The sequence below is a fragment of the Tupaia chinensis genome, unplaced genomic scaffold, assembly GCF_000334495.1.
Source record: "Tupaia chinensis unplaced genomic scaffold, TupChi_1.0 Scaffold143775_1, whole genome shotgun sequence".
In the NCBI taxonomy this organism is placed as follows: domain Eukaryota; kingdom Metazoa; phylum Chordata; class Mammalia; order Scandentia; family Tupaiidae; genus Tupaia; species Tupaia belangeri.
In genome coordinates this window covers 229,113-251,488 of record NW_006203624.1, presented here as the reverse complement: position 1 = coordinate 251,488, position 22,376 = coordinate 229,113, and the positions used below count along the sequence as shown (strand labels likewise).

Sequence of the window (22,376 nt, the reverse complement as noted above, 5' to 3'; positions counted from 1 at the left end):
GATGTTACAGAAATAAATGATCAAACTAAATGGTAATATAATGATGGATTACATAAATTATGGTTTATCTATACAATGAAACACCGAACAAATCATGTTATTTAAATATATATCAAGAAGTTTGTAGGAATACACACAAAAATACCATTTTTGAATGGATAGTAGGCTTTTAATTTCTTCTTTATATTGTTCTGAACATGCAGGTACTCCCTTTAAGAGAAAAGGTATTTGAAATAAATAAAATATTGAAAATAATAGAATATTGCCATGGTCCCTTGCACCTCATTGCATAGAAAAAACTTCCTGAATATCTTATGAGTGGATGCAGGGGCCTTTCTAATACCTAGGTGGAGAGTTATAGGATTTTTAATAGCTAGGTGGAGAGTTATATTGCCATTACTATCAATACACTATCATCCCAATACCTTTCATTTATTGAACGATGTAAAATGAGCTAAGCATTGTGTTATATTTATGTAAGCTATCTCCTTTATTCCTAAAAACCAAGCCCAGGTAGATATTATTTATTTTCATTTTGTGGATGAGAAAACTGAGGCCCTTGAGTGGCTAAGTACATATGAGGTCTAGCAAGGATTTGAGTCCATGTACTCTAATGGTAAAGCCTGCATACTCAATCCCTAGGCCATATTGCTTCTCTTATGCAGTTTAAAGATAACCTGATTGTCTCTCTTTTGTGGAACTCAAAAACATGAGTTGCTGAGACAAGCAGATGGTGGAATGGTTATGTCAAATTTCCACAGGGCCCACTGCAGTGTGAATCCCAGACTTGGTGGAAAAATCACAAAATCACACCAGGTATGTATATATGTGTGCTCAGAATCCCAAGAGGAAAATAGAGGAAATGGGACTACAGCATGATGGCTGTCCCCCCCGCGGGGTGGGGGTGCTTCCCCTCCCTCTCTGTCTCTCTCCAGTAAGCACACACACCCTATGGCAAAAACATTTTTTAAAAAAGAATATATAGATACTGAACTATGTACAAAGCCCATTATTGGAATATTGCACATGATTATCTGCATATTCTCATAGCTTTACAATTTTGAGAATATGCTGGTATTAATGAAAGGAGAAGGAGTAGGTAAAGAAGGAAGAGGAAGAAAAAGTCATAAATGAAGCCTAATGAAATATTTTTTGTCACCGGTAGTGAAAAGACACTGGGTAACACAGGTACTGATTCAAATAACAGAGAGTGGGCCACCTTAACAATTAACTGATGGAGACTCCCCAGAGAATTCTGCTAGGACTCAGTTCACATGTTTTCCTGTATTTATGTAATTGAGATTTAATCCTTATAAATAATCCCTGGGTGTTTCTTTCTTTTTTTAAATTTTTTTTTTAAGAAAGAAGTTCAGAATGCAAGTGTTTGACTTTGTGTTTAATATACACACAATTCTTTAGTGTCCATGAGATAACCTTATGCTCTAACAATAAAGCTATTTTGATACTAAGGGTTTTAATTTCTGCCAGTGTCTAATTAAATCATTCTTTCAGAAAAGTTTTTAAATACATGTTTCTTAGACAACAGATACTTTATGTAAAGTATAAAGAATTAATGTACATTCTCAAGGTCAGATTCAGAGAGAAAATATACTGTCTGAATCTAGTAACATATTATTCCTTGTTGCATATAGGTTGCATTTGTGAGTGTGTATGTGATGTGGATCCATGCAGTAAATGTTCACAAAAATCAAGCAAACAACTACATGTCCTTTAGCTACTAAATTATCCCTCCGCATTACAACAGGTTGATCAACAAAATAAAAGCACTGATGACTGTATCAAAACCATGCTGGCTATGGTATTCCTTGAAGAGCCAGCTAGAAGGGCCATGAGGGAAACACTGGTAACCACAAATTTTCCTTCTGCTTTTATGGGATTAACACTATTCCCTCCTCACATGGCTTTTGCCAAAGAGGCATTTCAGGCTTCACATTAAAACAATGAACCTTTAGTGGAAAAGCCAACCGTAGGTGTTTGATCCTGGAACACCTTGCTATAGAAGGTCTTTAAGGCAAATGCCAGGAGTCAAAGACATTGCAAAACAGTCTTAGGATGTAAACTATAAAATTGCTGATCAAGGCTTTATATCCTTAGATGAAAACTCTTCACAAGAAGGTCTATCTGGATAAGACCAGCTTCTTGGTTTTTGAAGTCAATGTGAATTTCATATCCTAGAAGCATTTACTCATTTTTGCTACTGTAGACTTCTGGAGTAGATAAAAGTTCATGATGTTGCTTTACAAAACAAAATACATAGCATGAAAAAGTTACACAAATACCAAGCAGTTTTCAGGTTTGTTTTTGTTTTCCTTTCACATTTTACTTTTGTGATTGGCATATGGAAAACCAAACTGGGAAACCATAATGTTGGAGTACTTTAAGGGCATGCCGTCATAGATACTAACAAGCTTATTTAGACAGTAAGACCTCTGAAGAAAGTGTTCAGCTCGATGCCACATTCCAGAATAGCCACCGTTAGTTTCCTTTTCCAGATTGCCCATGTTTACCGGTTTCACAAATATCCCTGAAGTCTTTCCAGTGTGCTTGGCAACGATAAAATTCATGACAATATCATCACAGTTTTGAGTTTCATCTATCAAAGCATGGACTACCGCAGGTTGTCTTTGAAAAAGGTCAAGATATTTGCTATTGAAGAATGAGGCTCCAATCAGCACCATGGAATACTGGTCACCATTTCCAAACCCTGCTGTCTGTAGTTCAAAACCGCCATAACTGTAGATACCTGATGTAGAAACATGCTTTCTAGGAACAAACCCGACAATTTGTTCTGGAAATTGCTGAAAAGAGAGGAACACAATAATTAAGTGTGGCTTTTTTTTTCTTTTTTTAAGAATGGATACAGTGAAGGAGGCAATGATGTATTGCAGAGAAAATGAAACTGATTTGCTATTTTTCTTTATGTCTGGTTTCTACTTTTCAATTTCATCTAACTCTGGGCAACTTCATAAATCTATGTCCTGGTAAGTTTACAGATCAAATTCCATCACAACCCAAAGTGCTCTGAAAACAAATTTTCTACTCTCACACATGCTCTCCTAATTCAAATATTATCTGATGTTAATAAATCCCAGTCATCAAAGAGTCTAGTCTTTCAATATTTGCTGCACAAAAAGTTGATTGCAGGCATGCTATTTATTCAGCGATAAGATACTTTTAGGAATGCTATTTATTCAGAGATAAGATACAATGCAATCATTTTGGAAACCTTTTCATACTCTTAGGAGTACATACAACTCTGGATCTACACATATAATTTTACTGTTTTTCCATGTTGACATCGATGTTCTTGAAAGTCATTGCTGATTTTAAACAACGTTTTATCCCTTTTCAGTTTGAGTCCTTCCCTTTAAAAAATAAGAGATAACACAAGTATATAAAATTATATTTGTGCGCGTGTGAGAGACATATGAAAGATGTATCAGGATCTTTGAAGGAGCACTAGATAGCAGCAAAGCAATAGTAATTAAGGAGAATGACGGAAAACCAGCAAGCAAAAGAAAGTCGTAAAGCATGAGAACGTGGTAAGAACCACAGCGCTGAAAGGTTTCATTAATCCCATAAATAATTCAGAGGGTTACATTCATTTATTGAACAGACACTGAACTAGGAACACACACACACACACACACACACACACACACACACACACACACACACACACACACACACACACACACACACACACACACACACACACACACACACACACACACACACACACACACACACACACACACACACACACACACACACACACACACACACACACACACACACACACACACACACACACACACACACACACACACACACACACACACACACACACACACACACACACACACACACACACACACACACACACACACGAGGGTAAATTAAATCCCATTTCAAAGAGCTTACAGTCTAGAGAGGGTATGATACCGACATGTGAACAAGGGATTAAGACTCTGTGAGAAAGTTGCAGATGCAGTTGGGCTAATCTGATGGGAAAAGTGAGGATAGAATGACAACTGTGCTGCTGGGAGGCAAAGGGGAAGGTCAGGGGCTGGGGGATAAAGGCTGGGAGGCTTCAGAGAAGATGTGCCATTTACACCATCTGGGAGAGTGAAAGGACTTTCACAGATGTAGAGAAGGAAACGGGAAAGCACCGAGGTGGAGTAACGGGCAAGTGCAAAGACACAGACGAACGTCTCCTCTGATCTTGCCTGTCTATAAGCCCCAGATCGCTGTACTTCGGAGGGCACGGCCTGCACTGAATTGAAGGGATCACAACTTCTTGGGCAATGGACTAAAGTTGTCAGCTTTATGAATAAAACCTAAAATCCTATTTATACATCTTTAATTGAGGTTTATTCAGACTGCTTTAATTAACCACAGTCCTCATATTCTGTCTCCCTCCCCATTTGGGGTAAATTAATTTTTTTTTGTATTTTTTTTAACCTTAAACAGAAATCTCCCAGCTAAAGTATTACACTAGAACTTTTTCTTCCTTTTTTGCCTAAGAAAGTTTTTATTTTCAGTCCTAGTAAAAACTGCTGATATGGAAAAAATTCAATTTGTGGATCAATACACCAGGCATGAAGTTAAAAACTCTAATTTTTTGAATGTGGATATCTGTAGAGTACTGTGACCACTTTCTATTAATATCTAATATTGTTATATCCCAAGTAGCTAATTAAGGAAAGTGACTATGGGGCAAATTAGACCATTTATTGGGCAGCATAGTGTTTCATTATTTGACAGGAATTCAGAGTATTCATATGCAGTCTGGTTTCAGGTAATGGTAGTATTACTTCTAATGGCCAACTATAAATAACACATATTCCATAAGAAGGGCTGCATTTATAAGATATTAAGTAACTGATGTCTATTTATCTGATCTAGGATTTAGGAAACAAAACAAAACAAAAATCTTGACACCACAATGGTGCATGTAGTATTATTACTGCAGAATTTTTAAACATATAGTCTCAGAACCAGATTAAATTTTGTGGAAAAATACTTTCTTTCCTTTACAGGAAGTTATATACAATATTATAATGTAACTCCCACACTAAACTATATAGCCCTGGTTAAGCATTAGACCAGACTTGATGCCAATGGTTTCATAAAGGATATAACAACATTACCTGCCAAACGGAGAAGGCAAAATCAAGGTCCTGGGCACTAATGAGAGTGTCATCGTCCACCATTAACACCGCTGACATGAAAGGAAAAAAAATTAAGTTGAACAGTTTGGAAACAAAAACAAAACTAGTGAGATACAATAATGTCTATGTTGATCATTCAAGTGAAGTAGTAGAAATGAAATGTATTCTTGGAAAGATGTGTCTAGTAGAGAAACTTTTTGCAAATTGTAATTGACTTCATAATGGCTGGATGGAAAATAATCATATAGTTATCATCTATCATCCTAAAAAGTAATGAACCCACAAATAAATGAAGCCACAATTCTTTTAAACATATTACAAACTCATGAAATAGCTACGAGTGGGAGGAAAAGCAGAGTGGCAAGAAATACATAAAGCATAAGACAAATGGCATTTTACTACCCCTGTCATGCAACAGTATGCAATTAGAGCATATCTATTTTTACAATATTAACTTCTTTGTCATTGTTTTAAGATGTATGTGATTTCCTCCCCAGGAAACTGCTTCTTGACATCTTGGAAACTGCCCTGTAAGCTTTTCAAAGTGCTCTCTTACGATTAACTTCCCCCATTTTCTCCAGACATTGTAACGTAGACTATGGATCAGAAATCTGCATACCTTCCCCCCAACACACACGCTCTGCTTAGCTGTAGCCCTTTCAGGCTGAGAACCAGCTGCAACTCACCATTGGTTTCCACTTCAGAAAAGACCTGAAGTCGGTTTCTCATCTTGTTTGCCGTTTGTACTTTGAAGATCACAGGGACAGGGTGAGGCCCTAGAGAATTCCATAACTCATCTGGTACCTTCTCCCCAATATTGTTCCATACCACAATCACTTTGTGCAGGTGTGGTACTGCTTGATAATGATTTAAAAGCCTCAATAAGAGATCTGTTCTGTTATACGTCTGCATTATGAGAGTAAAGGAGTCCAGGGTGGACTTGCCCTGGGATTTCATTTCCCTACGCAACATGAGCATCTTGTCTTCTTTGATATTGGGAAGCAAAGTGGTCAAAGCCCCAGCTACCAGTAATAACACAAGGATGACCACCAAAGAGAAACGAAGCACTCGGATCCCCATGACTCTCCCGGGAAGTTTGCAGATGTGACAACACCTGGATTAGAAATGAGAATAAAATGCAGAACATTAGCATTCTTACTCTTCACCATGTATTTTATCATGCTTTTCGGTGAGAAGTCAATCTTATATTAGTTGTTTCAAATTCATTTCTCCCATCTTCTTAGACAAGGCAATTTGGCCTAAGAAAGCAAAAAGATGATCTAATATTGCCTCCCTTCTGGTCCTGTTGGGGATGCTGTATCTGTTTTGGTTTTCTCTCTCACTAATGGAAGAAATAAATAAAAGTTAAAAAAACACATCTTTTAGAATCAACAATAATGAGGGACCAGCAAGTGGCAGGGTAGTTAAGGTAATAGACATTCCCATCATGATCAATCATGGTTTGAATCCCAGACCTGGTGGCTTGCATTCTCACTTTTTCTCTCTCTCTCTGTCTCTCTCTGGTCAAATTAAAATAAATGAATAAATAAATAAAATATAAAATAAATCTTAAAAAAAAGAATCAACAAGAATGAGATATATGAAATATTATTCCTCATCATTTAAATTGATCCATAGTTTATCCCTTCTTACTACTTTTGATAATTTCTCTCCTTAGGCTATTCAAACAGATTCTCTCACCTATTGCTTCCGAGAGACAAATACAATAAAGCTAAAAAAGACTTCTTACTGCCAACCCATGGCTGTTATATGCTAACTGCACAGAACTACTCTCTCAGTTCTTCCTGGTATAAATAACACTGACTCTGTACATTTCATTTTTGGTTCTTTCTTAAAAAACACACTGCAGGGACCAGCAGTTAGCGTAATGGCTATGTCGCTGGACTCCCACATAATTGACCGTGGTTCGAGTCCTGGACCCGGTGGCTTAAACTCACACCTGGCACGTGTGCGTGCGTGCCCAAGATCCCGAGAGGAGAATGGAGGAGAAGGGATTGCGGCGTGGCCATCCCCTCTGGGGGGTGATTTCTCGCTTTCTGTCTCTATGTCTCTCTCTGTCTGTCTGGCAAACACATGCGCCCTATAGCGAAAACCTCTCCAAAAAAAAAAGAAAAGAAAGAAAAAACACACTGCATATATATGTACACAGCAAGGTCTAAGCTCTATTTCACATCCTGTGGTTGAAGTTAAGCAATGCAGTCATCCTTAGGCCATCCTAAGGCTATATTCTAAATCCTCTTCTATTATAGAATATTACATTCCAAGCAAAATCTCACTTTACTTTCCTAATGATGTCCCATCAACCTTTTGTTTGTCTTCGAGGAGTTTGTCATCATATTTTTGTAAACTTGTTTCCTGTTGTGAAGTATGCTTTGTAACTGTAGGGTTTTTTCTCTCTCTATAGTTCAAGACATAGAGTAGTGATATAGATCATGTCTTTTACATCTTTCCTTCAAGTCTGTCAGAACTGAGTGGAGGATTCTGAGAGGGACAGGGGCCTACGCGCCGTGATGTAACAGTATACTGCGGCATGGGCAAGCAAAGGAAAAGCTTACTCACAAGGACTGGGTGATGGCCACTGCCCTTGGGCAGCTCTCACTTCTCAGCAGTTCACATTTGAAAAGCACAGAAAGCTTTTCAGAGAGGTTTCAAGGGCATTCTTTCCTGGACTTTCTCTGTAGCTTGTTCTATTAAGGAAAGCAATTTTGTCTTTTTCCCTTCTATCATGACCTTACTCTAAGATATGAATAAAATGCACTATTTTTGAAGTAATCTCAGCTTTACCATGATTATTTTTCAAGGACAGTAATTTAAGACATTTTCATTTTATGTACCCTCTCACTAAAACAACACATGCTATTAATGTAGTCAACCAACGACAAACCATTCTGAATAATCTTGGTTCAAAGGATTTAAAAATCCTTTTAATTTTGAGTCTAAAACAGGCTGCATTATATTTTTAGTTCTGCATAAAAATGGCCAGTTATAGGCACTCATGGCAAAGCATCATTGTGACAATCAGCTTAAAGTATCTTATGATTAAGAAGATCTTTATGTTCACTTTCTGCAATTGAGTAGAAATAGCATATTATAAAACTTACATAGAATGTTTCTAGTCTCTAATGTAGACACTAATAACTTACTATCTGGCAGATTTGGTCTAGAAAAAGTAATAGATTAATCACTAGAGCTTACTATAACTACACGAATGCCTCATTCTCCTTTATCTACACTTCTAAGTAGGAGTTTATCCTCTGAGCCCATCACAGAAATTTCCTCTTTCAGATAGCTTCTAATCCCCTTTTTACCTGTATCAGGAAGGTTTCAGGAGACATGAATAATTTATGTCTTTAGAAACATAGCGTAAATATTTAATGTGGCATTCATTAAATAATGCAGCCCAACAAAATTATGTAAATTTTTAGTTTGCATAGAAAATCCAGAAGTGCAGCGACTTTATAGATGCGGTGCAAGCAGTGCATGTACCCTGAGAACAGAGGAAGTCTGGGACTCTCTAGTAGGCTCATTAGAAACAGCTTCACTACAGTGTGGAGAGTCATCATGAATTTATGGCTACATAGATTTTATAGTTTATAGCTTTCTTCTGCTCTTTTCTAGGGAGAAAGAATCATCACTGAATTCATAACTTTGAGTTTTGAATGGGAGATATGAAACATACGTATGTATATATGTATGTGTGTGTATGTACATATGTATCTTGATGATGTAAGTCTTACACGGAAGGAATCAAGAAATTTGTAAATGTAGGTACCTCCCAATTCTCTTGCCTTCAATTCCTAAATTTTCCTTTCTGGTTCAGTTTTTTACTTTTTCTTTTTTTTAATTGCCAGAAGGCACATGTGCTCACCAGAGAAGGGTGGGGCAAGAAAGAGAAAGCATCCCACAGTAAGGTCACACTATAATTCCTTTCCTCCCTTTCTCTATCCTGTTAGGAGTTTGGGCATGCATGCATATGTGCCCAGTGTGTTTTTCAAGTCACCAGGGCCAGGAGTCAAACGATGGTTGGCCATGTGGGATCTGGCTCTCTGCACACTGCTTACCTTCTGTGCTATGGGGCCAGTCCTTGTTTTTTTTCCTTTTTAAAATTGTGTCTGTATATATTTACTGACACCTAAGGTTATTTAAAAATGGCATGACAGCTCTTAGTCTACTACCTTTCTGTCCTTTTTCCATCCTCTTGATTATAGATTAAATATAACTTTAATAGTCACAGTTAATGTCAGCAAAACAAAGCAAAAATCTTTCCTTTTCTTATCATCTGAAAAATCAAACTTCCCGCCAATGGTATTTTTTTTTGTGCCTATGTTAACATATTAGTTCTTTATAAGCAGAAAACATATTCTTTGAGTTTTTTTCGAAACATTATTCTTCCAGCATCTCGTACAGTAGGAGTTTGCAACAGCGACAATTTTGTCCTTCTGGGCTCATTCTGTATAGTCTGGAGACATTTCTGACGGTCACGACTGGGGAGAAAGTATCATTGCTATTAGTGAGTAGACATCAAGGGTGCTGCTAAATATCCTACAGTGACAAGGACGGCCCCTACAACAAAGATTTACCTGCGCTAACAGGCCAATAATGCTGAAGTTGAGAAACCCGGCTCTACATATATGTTTTCTAATGAAAATGATGGGAGGGCTACTAGGGAGATGCATCTGAAAACCTCGATGCTATTTGTTAGAGTCAAACAATACAGTACAAAGCCACATCCCTGAAACTGCTCCAATATTTATATGCTTCATTGCGCAAACACATACATGCAGCTGAAAGGGACCTCAGAGCGTTCCTACGGCAACTTCCTTAGAACCTGAGGTCCAGGGATAAAGAACTTGCCTATGGTTATGCATCTACATGTGGCTGATCAGCAGAAGAATCTAGATCCTTTGATAGCACAGTCTATGACTCTGTCCACTACATTATTGTAAATTCTGCAAGGCTGTGACAAAAAATTAATATGCAAAGCTGTCACTGAGGTATCCGAGAGATAATATAAAAATTCATACTTGTTATGTTGGAGCTTTTTTTTTTTTATAGCTTTAATGAGATTTCACAAACCATAAAATTTACCCATTTAAAGTACACAGTTCAGTGGCTTTTAATATACTCTGAGTTTTGTAACCCTCACCACAATTTAATTTTTTAAAAAAATTGCCAGAAGGTACATGTATTTGGTGGGGAGAGATGGGGGGGGGTGGAGGGGAAGGAGGAGAGAGGAAAAAACAAGAAAGCATCCCCCTCCCCCATGGAGCATGGCTCTGCTACAATCCTGTCTCCTCCATTTCTCCTTCCTTTTGAGGTTTTAGGCACACATACACAGGTCCAGGACTCAAGCCACACAGTTGGCCATGTGGGATCCAGCACACGTAACCATCAGGCCACAGGATGGCCACCACAATTTAATTCTAAGACATTTTCAACATTCCAAAAAAGAAACCTCAGGCTGATTAATAGTCACTCCCAATTTTCACTTCCCTTAGCCCCTGAGCTCCTCTACTCTAGCTTCTGGGAAACAACCAATTTATTCTCTGTCTCAGTGGATTTACCTATTCTGGACATTTTTATATGAGTGGAATCTGACAATATATGCCTTTTATGTCAAGCTTTTTTCACTTAGCACAATGTTTTCAAAGTTTATTCATGTTGTAGAACATATTAGTATCTAATTCTTTTTTATTGCCATATAGCATTCTACTGAATGAATATACCACATTTTATTTATCTGTTCATTAGTTGCTATACATTTGGGTTGTGACTACATTTAGGCTATTAGAAATACTCTTGCTATGAACATCCATGCACAAGTTTTCATGTGAACACATGTTTTCATTTCTCATGGTTTTAAACCTCGGGTTGACATTGCTAGGTCATTATGCAAGAAACATTTGAATACCTGATAATTTAAGTAGGTTTTGGAATAGCATTATTTGAAATTACAAGAAATTTTCTTAAATGAGGACTTAGAATAAGGAAGTAAACAATAAATTTATGAAACAACTTATAAGTTCTCTCATGTATGCCTTAAAATGACTCTGGCAGTCTGAATTTCTTTTCTTTTTTTTTGGTTTTCTGTTTTTAAGGTTTTTGCCATAGGGTGTGTGTGCTCACTGGAGAGAAACAGAGACAATGAGATGGAAAATGAGAAATCACCTCTTCAGGGGAGAAGGCCATATTGCAATCCCTTCTCCTATCTTCTCCTCCTGGGACTCCGGGCATGCACACACATGCACTGGGTGTGACTTTTAAGCTGCTAGGTCCAGAACTCGAACTATGGTTGATCATGTAAGAATCTAGCACTTTAACCACCATGCTACCTGCTGGTAACAGTAATCTGAATTTCTGAAGACCTGTTATTCAGTTATTTATCATATTGTCTATCAGAGTTCTAGAAATAAAGCACTATTTAAGAATTCTTTTCTCAGGTTAGTTTCTCCAGGCTGCAGAAGCAATAATTAACCAGAGAGAAGTTGAAAACAAATAAGCCAAGAACAAAAACAAAGATTAGTTGCATCCTTGGACTCATAAAATAGACGCAAGAACGGCTTGGTGTTGTACAGTGAGAAGCTGTCAGTTTCATTGTGACGCCACAGATGGTCAAGAACGATAACTATTCTGCCATTTCACCATGAGATTTGCCTCATATGGCACAGATTGTTTTTCCTCTGGCTCATCCACTAGAATATGCATTTGCCTAAAAACTGATGATTACAGAATACAGATGCTCAGAAGAGGGCCTTCAACTGAGAAAATCATTTCACAGTGGAATGCAGAAGCTGATTCAGAACCTGGGCTTTCCTTCTAAGAACATGCAAGAAGAGAGTTGAATCAGACAGCTATCCACCTGATGAGCATTTTCCGGCCAAACTTATGACATGCAGAGGACAGATATTACTCTAGCTGAGTCAAAGAGGCATGTGGCACCAGATCCAAAAAAGCGCACTCCTCCATGATCCTGATATACAGCAAGCTGAGCTATGAATTCATGCACTGCTATGTCTTCTCCACTGACAAAGTCCTTCCCTCTTTCTTACCAAGTCCTATTCTCCAACCCCCAATCTCTTTCAAATTCTACCTTCCTTGTGAATATTTCTTTACTACTCTCCAGCCTCAGTGTTCCTGTGACCTTTGAACAAAGTGCCACTAGACTGGCATCCAGGTATTGTGACTACTGAGTGTGCCATTAGCTCCTTATTCAGTTTGACTGTATTTTGAAGGCAGTTCCTTCAGTCTTTACAATCTTGAACAGTGTATGGCCATGTTTTGAGTAAGTGCTCATAACTCTAGTTGAATAGAGTGAGGGAATCAATGTTTAAATTGTGTTAAATTTCCGAGTGAGTGCCTGAAACCTTAACAGAATAAACACAAATAAAATCTAAATTTACAGGCAGGTCCTATAGCCTGTGGTTAAGGGAGATAGATCCCACTCATCAGACCATATGGTTTGAATTCTGGCCCTGGCAGCTGAAAAAGCATGATGGCCAGGACCACCAGGTGGCATAGTGGTTAAGGTGCTAGGCTCTCTCTCACATGGCTGACTGCAGTTCGAGTCCTGGACAGGTGGCTTGAAAATCATAGTGGGTGCATGCCTAAGATCCCAAGAGAGTGGAGAAGGAACTGCAATGTGGCCATCTTCCATGGAGAGTGACTTCTCATATCCCCTCACACACCCATCTCTCTCGGGCAAGCACATGTGCCCTATAGCAAAAATCTTAAAAAAAAAAAAAAAAAATGCCAGTCATGGGGACCAGCAGTTAGCATAATGGCTATGTCGCTGGACTTCCACGTCATTGACGCGGTTTGAGTCCCGGACCTGGCAGCTTAAACACACACCGGGTGCGTGTGTGTGTGCATGCTGTGTGCATGCCCAAGATCCTGAGAGAATAGAGGAGAAGGAATTGCGGCATGGCCATCCCTCCTGGGGGGTGATTTCTCGCTTTCTGTCTCTCTGTCTTTCTGGCGACTGCATGTGCCCTAGAGCAAAAACTTCTCCAAAAAATATAAGAAAGCCAGTCATGTGTGCATGCATGTTTAAGAGCCTAACAGGATGGATAAATGGAGAAGAGGAGATTGTGGTGTGACCTTGGCTCACTGGGAGGTTGCTTATTCCCTTGGACCCCTCTCTTTGTCTCTGGTGGTGCATATGTCCTCTGTGAAATTTTTTAAAAAGTATATAAAGACTCAATTAGGATTGGAAAGTACCCAAGAAATTCTTCTGCACACAAGGGTCATCACCCGTTTGGTAACCAGAAGAGCAAAAGTCATGAAACGTGAAACATGACCTTCAGTACTGATCACACAGGCCATCTTCCTACTTTCAATTCTGTGGCCAAGCTACTTGTGAAATAAAAGATGTCACAGATCTCTGATGTTTTCACATCTTCTCAAAGATATCTACATTAAATTATCTTTGAAGATCCCTGTTACTATAGAAGCTCTTGGTGAAGAACTGATTTGCCTTGAGGGAAAATCATCGTTTGTTAGATACTGTCATTCTCATGGATCTCCTCCAGGGGATTTATGAGGTAAAGATAATCAAAAACCATATTACTTAATCAAGCAGGCAGCACATGATGTAAGCATACTAAACATCTGTGAGTTGACAAGTGAAAAATTTAGCTTGGGTTCAGAAAGTGACAAAAACCATAGACTTTAATATGGTTGCCAGGAAAAGAAAGCTAACAGAACACAGCCCAAGTCAGTTCACCACTGCCTCTTCTATTGAAATCTTAAACAGCATAAACTAAATTTACTTTACTATAAAAGGTAGGATGCCAGAAGTAGTACCTGAAAGGTCACTTTCCTTCACTAATCTCCTCTAGGTACAATACAGTAGTCTGGGGAGGGTTTTTTACTCATATTCAGGAAATTCTTTTCTCTCTTATTTAGAAGTGCCATACAGCTCTCTTCTCATGTTCTGATAATTCTTTCATCTTATTCCTGAACAATTTCCCTCACTTTCTGTTTTTCCTAAAGAGCCCATCTAACTTTACAATGATCTTCTTAATTCCCATTACTTTTTTCACAAGTAATCATAAATTATTCTGTTAATAGAAAATGCAATAGAAAAGGCAGAAATAGAAATAGATTTATAATAACAACAATAATAATAATACAAATAATAATAATAAAAGGGTCCATGTAGTGTTAAGATTCGACTCATGATTTTGCTGTGTTTATGACAATTCCACAGTAATATGAATGCATCAATTAGACGCCTACCATCTGGATCAACTGTGTAATGGACTAGCTACTATGATTAAAGTGATCTATCGTTTCTATCAACAGTATAACTAGCTACATATACAAGGTAACTTCCAAAAGTTAGTGAAAGTTTGAAATCCATATATACATAGTTCGTTTGGTCTCCCTTCCTTCCTTCCTTCCTTTTTCTCTCCTCTTCCTTCCTTTCTTTTTTACTAGAGGGTATGTGTGCTTGCCAGAGAGACAGTGAGACAGTGAGAGCCCCCCACCCCACCCCCACCCCAGGAATAAATCATGCCACAATCCCTTTTCTTACATATCTCCTTACTATTGGAATTTTGGGCATGCACTTAGCATGTTTCTTAAGCCACTAGGTCTAGGACTTGAACTGTGGGCTTGATTGTGTGGGATCCAGATCCCAATAGTTCTTGCATAATAATGCATTTTCTGTGAACTTACCGAAGACATCTATTCTTTCCCTCTCTCTCTCTCTCTGTGTGTGTGTGTGAGAGAGAGAGAGAGAGATTGTTGATAGCCAATGTAAACCCATCATTCAGAAGGCTTAGCTAGTCCTGCCCTTACTACATTTCTGAGACTATATATAGTCCTGAAAATGAATTGTTAAACCATATCGAGAATTAATAGCTACATTTACTATGATGTCACATGTGAATAGATAGATGTGCTGTAACAGGTCATTTCTCACCGCAAGCTGTGAGAGAGCATTTCTAAGCTGATTACATTAAATAGTAAGTCCTCTTGCCAGCAGCTAGGTTGAGTGAGCCATTTCTTTACTTCACAGGCAAATGAGTTTGGAATGAATAAGAAGGGCAGCATTTAAAACAAGGACATCAGACATTAAGTATCTGTGTCTCCATTTTCATCCTCAACCCCATACCCTTATCTACAGCAGAAGCTGCTCATCAGTCTTGGCATTTCCTATTTTTCTCTTCCCTTTCTTGTACAAAGCATCACAATCCATCTCAACATTCTTCAAGCCTACTACTAATTAACTAGAGTTTGCTGTACTATCATTAATTTATGGAGAAATAACAAATAAATATTCTACGGTCTTTTTAAAGCCTCCTTTTCTTCTTCAATTCAGTCTTTTGTTACTGAGACACACAATGAGGTCCTCTCTACTTTCAAAGTCTGGATTGTGCTATCAATAGATGCAAGTTCCATCTAGCCGTGTCTTCTGGAATTGTCAATTAAATGTAGCTACTGATCATGGTAAGTAAGGATGATAATGATAGTGATGTTTGGAGTTCACCAATCTGATGGATACATATCAGGGAAAGATTATGAGCGGCCTTATTCCCAAGAGGAACATCATGACTCATAGGAATCCAAGGAGTCAATGTAACCTAAGAAGAAAGCTTAGAAATAGAACAGCATTTTTAGTTTAGTACAGTGTCATGCAAAATAAGTTTCAGAAATGGGTCAAAAAAGACCCAAGTACATCTGAAAACATATTACCTTTTACCATTCCAGGATACTAGACCTTTTCATTTGAACCTCTCCTGTTTAAGTCACAGGAAAATGGAGAGGCAGCAAGGTGGTTAGGTAACAAAACCCTAGAATAGTCTATGGAAGCCTATCCTTTTTTACGCAATATTGCTTTTCAGCAATAAACTCACATTCTACAATTACTTCTCTAAGAGAAATGAATTTCATACAAATGAACTATGACTTTAAAATATTTTTAGATATCAGACCTAGAATAGAAGCAATCTCAATTGAATTACTCATGTTCTTAGGGAAAGGTCAAAATATTTATGACAGTCGATCAGTCAATGAATACGTAGAGGGGCTTACCATGTGCCCAGTACTGCCAAGCGCTAGGGACAGTAGGCAGACCCAGGTCCTATTCTCACAGAGCTCAGCAACAGTAATGAAAGTGGTCAGAGCTCTTCCCACTTCCTGTTGAACAATACTTCACATTGGTAATGCTTCAGATCTTTAGGAAGAAGGTAAATAAAATATACCCACCCTATGCTGTAGATGAGAAAGCTAAGACCAAGATGATCAAGTGATTTTACCTGAGCCACAGAAAAAGTGGTAGGTCAGAACCAAATTCTTGACTCTCACACCCAAGCCACTTTGTACTTTCTGTGGCTTCTGCGCAGTCCATGTTTTCAGCTTTGTTCTCATCTTCAAGAATATTTCAAATTTATAGGGATGCTTTTCATTTTCTAATCTCAACTACTATGTCCATGGATCTGACCTAGCAGAAAACATTTGTCTATTTTATAATAGACCCCGGGTGAAGTACAAAGTTTTATTTCCAAGGAAACAAAACACCTCTATAGCAAACAATTTTTCTTTGATGCAAATACTGGTGTTTCACCAGTGCTCACAGCAGCATTATTTGCAATAGCCAAAATGCAGAAGCAAACAAAATGCCCATTCACGGATGAAGAGAGAATCCGTTCAGAAAATATTATATGCATGCTATGGTTCAAATTTCTCCTTTAAAATTCATGTTGAAATGTAACTGGGCTGGCTCTGTGGCACTACGCAAGAGAAGCTGGATCCTACATGGTGATTATGGTTTGAATTCTGGGCTCAGTCAGTCTGAAACACACTGGGCATATATGCCAATGCCCAAGATCCAACAGGCTGGAGGACTGAAAGAGGTGAATTTTGGCATGACACAATATTGTGGAGAGTGTTCACCCCTCTCTTCAAGGGTATGTACATGTGCTTTATCATAAATAAAGGGAAAAAAAGTGAAAAAACAAAATTGATGTTGAAATTTAATTGCCATCGTAACAGTGTTGGGAGTTGAGACTCTTAAGAAGGTGACTGGGGGCCAGTAGATGGCATGGCAGTTACACTGCTGGACTTTCACATGGCTGATCGTGGCTTGAGTCCCGGACCTGGTGGCCTGAAAATCATGCCAGGTGCATGTGCATGTGTGGGCAAGATCCTACTGAAGAATTCTTTCAACTACTTTTAAAACAGCTTTTGCCTATGCATTCTCTGTAAACATGCCTTAAGATAAAAATGAATTAAATAATATTATTATATTGTTATTTTGAGTCTAATATATCTACCGATATGGGTATTTAGTTTGCTGTAGGGCTGTGTGCTCTCTGGAGATGAGAGAGAGAAATAAGAAAAATAAAACAATGACTCTAGGAAGTGTCTTCTAAAATCACTTTTGAAATGTTGGAAACTCCCTAATTAATGGATCTAGTTGACAATTCAGGATTCCCCGCCCCCCCATAAATCACAAACAATAGAGACCCAGACATTATGTACTTCCTGATATGAAGTAAAAGGAAATACTAACAGTAGTATTTTTCTTTTTGTTGGAATTTATTTTTTATGCCACAGGGCATGTGCACTTTCCAGAGAGCGAGAAAAGACCCCCAATGGGATGTGGTCATACTACAAACTTTTCTTATCCATTCCTGTATCCTGTTGTGACTTTGGGCATGCACACTCATGCGTTTGTCATTTTCTTCAAGCTTCCAGCGCTGGGATTCAAACCATAGTTGGCCGTGTAGGATTTGACTCTGTCAATCACTAGGCTATTGGGCCAAACTTGCATTAGTATTTTTTCAAAAAAATATTAAGCCTGAATATATTCAGGTCTCTAGATCTAACTACCATTTTGTGGGAAACCCAGGGTAACAAGAAAAAATTAAACAATCCCATGAGATACAATGTGTGAAACTCTATAAGGCCAACAGCCATGCTTCTGCAACAAATAAATTGCAAGGAAGGGACCAGAAGATGGTGTAATCGTTACTTTGCTGGACTCTCACATAGTTGTCTGCAGTCTAAATCTTGGACCTGGGGCTTAAAACTCACGCCAGTGCATGTGTGTTCTTGCCCAAAGTCCTGAGAAGAGACTGGAGATTGCGGTGTGGCCATCTCCCCTAGGGGTTGATTTTTGCTTTTTGTCTCGCTCTGTCTCTCCAGTGAGTGCACACACCTTACAGCAAAAATCATCTAAAAAAAATGCAATAAAATAAAGGGAAAAAAAGTGAAAAAACAAAATTGATGTTGAAATTTAATTGCCATCGTAACAGTGTTGGGAGTTGAGACTCTTAAGAAGGTGACTGGGGGCCAGTAGATGGCATGGCAGTTACACTGCTGGACTTTCACATGGCTGATCGTGGCTTGAGTCCCGGACCTGGTGGCCTGAAAATCATGCCAGGTGCATGTGCATGTGTGGGCAAGATCCTGGGAGGAGAAGGGACTGTGGTGTGGCCATTAGCCATAGGGAGTGATTTTTCACATTCCCTCTTACTCTCTCTCTCTTTGGCAAGTGCACCTGTCCTAAGGTAATAACTTCTTTTTTTTTTTGAGAGGTTTTTGCTATAGGGTGCGTGTGCCCGCCAGAAAGACAGAGAGAGAGAGACAGAAAGTGAGAAATAACCCCCCAATGGGGATGGCCATGCCGCAATCCCTTCTCCTCCATTCTCCTCTCGGTATCTTGGGCACGCAGGCACATGCACCTGGCATGAGTTTAAGCCACCAGGTCCGGGACTCGAACCGCGGTCAACTACATGGGAATTCAGTGACGTAGCCATTACGCTAACTGCTGGTCCCGGTAATAACTTCTTAAAAAAAAATGGATAAGTTTGGCTCCTTTTGCCTCAAAAACAACAGCACTCAACTGTACACTTAAAAATGACTAAGACCTAGGCTGGCAGGTGGTATGGTGGTTAAAGATGCTGGACTCCCATATGGCCAACCATGGCTTGAGTCCTGGACCTGGCGCCTTGTTTTCTCCCTTTCTCTCTCTTTGTCCCTCTCTGGTCAAATTAAAAATGAAGTTAAATAAAATAATTCTAAAAAAATGATTAAGACCATAAATTTTACATGCAGTTTACTGCAATTAAAAAGCCAAAAATATACTGGTACTTACCTCATTGTTTCATAACTTTTAAAAAAATTTCTTTGTGGCTTGAGCAATTGATCAGAACAGGCTCTCTGGGCACTATTAAGGGAAAGCAATGAATTTTCTGTGATATTTTTTTTTTTCAGCAGGATAAGAAAAAAAAAACACACAATGTTTTGAATGCCATTGTCCATAAGTTTTAAATTATTTTTAGAAAATAAAATTTGCTGTTCTGTGTTCTAAAAAGTTACATTTAGGTAATGAGTCAGATCATGACTTTCTGTGAGGGTTGGTGCTAACTCTGCTATATTTTTGTTTCCATCTTTCTATTGTGGGTCCAAAGCTGAACAAACTCACATCATCCCAACTGTCTAATGCTTATACATTTGAAACCAAATCATGTATGCCATGGAACAAAATCTTTGAACATGTTAGCGATTTGCATTTGTATTCAGTTTCTAAATTTATATATATCTATAGGCTTCTTAACTATTCCAATTCGTTTTTTTCACCACATTTTCCAAGTCATTCAATTTTGAAGCATCTGAAAAATGACAGGGTCTAAAATAGGGTTACAGATAAATGCCAGGGCGATTACTGAAGAATGACAGATGGCATCCTTTCTATTCTTTGCTGACTGTTGCCCAAAAAGAGCTAGAACCATAGCTAGAGATGAGCTTCTGCCTCTTAATTCTCTCTGCTTTCACTTCTCACAGTCTTCAATCACTCATCTGAGCAGCTGTTTTTCTTTTTTTTCTTACCATAGAGTATACATAGTTGACCTAATGTAATTAATTGACAGATGATATAAGAAGATATTAATACATTCAGAATAGAAATTCATTTTCTAGTTTAAAATGTTCATTACTATATCTACTTTATAATCTCATAAACCCATTCAATCTTAAAACATATGAAGAAATTAATGAAGAGTCTCCAGATAACTGCCTCTGATTAGAGACTTGCAAGATACTGAACACTCGAATAAAACTGAAGAATCTTCCATGATCATGAAACAATTTACTAAAAGGGCAAATGGAATGTCTTAGTATACATGGAAGGACTCAGTGAGTGACAGATGTCCCTCTTCACTCCTCCAAAGCATCACTTGTGTAGATCTTAAAGATGACACAGGTCTAAAATATAATACTGGACTGGTTTGCTTGCCATAATCTCTCCCTTGCCACATTAGCTGCTTCTCTCCAGAAAAAGAAGTTTAAGTTGTCTGGCTTGACTTATCTCCCCACTGCAGTGTGGCACATAGTAGACACTCATTAAATGACTGCTGAATGAATGAAACAAACTTTGACATGACAACATATAAAGGTTGACACATGTGGGACAAATACTATTTCAAGATAACAGACAAGGAACAGTCAAACATTTTCCATTCATGAATTCTTCTTGATTTCCATATTGTCTATCCATACTTTTTATTGCAAATAAAATCCTTTTAATCTTGAATTCAGTCATTATATTGTCCAAGACTGAAAGATATGAATTAGCATTGCCCCTTTTTGGAAAGGAGAAGGTCCTCATGAAATACCCATCTTACATATTTGTGGGGTGGGGAGTGGGGATATTTGAGAGTCCCTGGAAATCAAAATAACTTAAATTAGTTTACATTTCTGACATTATTTCAAAATTACTTGCAAGAGGGTAATGAATCTAAGTTTCTCCATAAACCAGCTGAGTAATTTGTGATTTGTAGCAACATAGGATAAAATAGAGTTCATTTTCAAAGGCAGAATAGAAAAATACTGGTTCAAATTGCAGCTGACCTTGATGACATAGGAGAATGCTGGAAATCAGTTGCTGAAATGTGATTATTTCTATGTATGTCCTATTTCCTCTCCCAAGTTACAGTGTAACGAAACGAAGCAGTTTTGGAGAAAAGCCCAATTTTTATGAAAATATTTATTTTTAAACTATACTGAATTTTTACCCAGTTAATGTTTCCTCAGCAGTGCAGTACAGTAAAATTCAAAGTCTATTGGTACTAATAAATGCTTCCATAAAAAAAGTAAATGCTACTAATCAAAAATGTTTGTGTTTAAAACAATTACATATACAGTAAGAAAGGCAAAAACAAAATGCTCTTTCCAGAACTAAATTTTCAGAACCTCGCTGTTTTTCCCGAAGCTTTAATTAACATGAACGTGTAAAAAAATTGCAGAATAAGTACATTATTTTTAAAAAAAAAAACAAACCACCGAATTAGTACTCCCCACACGCACAAACACGAAGTTCCAAGAAAGAGAGCAAAACGTGTATAAATCCTTACTGCGAATATTTTATGCATATAGTCTCACTGCAAAATATCTTTAACATGAGGACATTTCACTGTCTCCTTACCTTCAGTGCAGAAGATTGCAGTGGGACCAGGCGATTTATTTGCTAGCAGCCTGGTTATCCTAAAATGGAAGGGGCGTCTCGCTTGCTCCTATCTGTTTTTCTTTTTTCTAAATCAAGCGGCTTGCAACGACCCTGCCCCATTCGGTGGAATGATACCCGGGAAAAAGCGCCGCCCGCAAAGTGAGCGCCTGGAGCAGGGGACAGTCCCCAAGTGGACGCCCCTCCCTTTCGGTGACGCTCCACTTCCTGTTAGCCTAAAAGACATTCCCAGGAAGCTCAGTTTTGTAGTTTCCAGCCCACCTCTGAAAGCCAGTCGTTGAGTTCCCCATTTCTCTCCCTAGGTAACAACTTTAAATCACTCATGTGACTGACCACCTGACCTTACCCAAACACTTTTGCGCAAAGGCGCCAGGAGTGTTTCAGCGATCGAGGGTGCCCAGGAAAGGCAGGCTGGGCTCGCCCACTACTCTCTGGACACCCTCGCGGCCCGGGGACGAGTCAGCCCTTGCATGCACTTCCATGAAATAGGCAGTGAGGTTGTGACAAGAATTACAGCGATGCCTGCTGCCTGGAGGAATAACCTGGAAGCGAAAGGAACGTGCAAGAATTCAAGAGTTTCGGGGTTTCACTGAATCAAGAGCCCGGGTAGCAACGCATTGACCAAATCTCAATTCGAGCATTTTCCTCGTAGGATCTTTTTTTTAAAAGGGTTTTAAAAAAATAACAGT

At 38.5% G+C, this 22,376-nt stretch overlaps 1 protein-coding gene across 2 annotated transcripts; it reads right to left on the bottom strand.

Moving 5' to 3' along the window:
- Nucleotides 1-1,379: 1,379 nt before the first annotated feature.
- EXTL2 (exostosin like glycosyltransferase 2) lies at nucleotides 1,380-22,220 on the bottom strand. Of its 2 annotated transcripts, XM_006164974.2 has the most exons (5): nucleotides 21,649-22,220; nucleotides 19,321-19,392; nucleotides 5,882-6,309; nucleotides 5,175-5,245; nucleotides 1,380-2,819 (listed from the first exon to the last, which is right to left on the bottom strand). In XM_006164974.2, exons 2-5 carry the CDS (start codon nucleotides 19,323-19,325, stop codon nucleotides 2,334-2,336), a joined length of 990 nt encoding a protein of 329 aa, XP_006165036.1. In that variant the 5' UTR covers nucleotides 19,326-19,392; nucleotides 21,649-22,220; the 3' UTR covers nucleotides 1,380-2,333. The 2 variants fall into 2 exon arrangements, with proteins under 2 accessions (XP_006165036.1, XP_006165037.1); XM_006164975.3 differs by lacking the exons at nucleotides 19,321-19,392; nucleotides 21,649-22,220 and adding an exon at nucleotides 16,254-16,339.
- Between the last annotated feature and the right edge of the window lie 156 nt (nucleotides 22,221-22,376).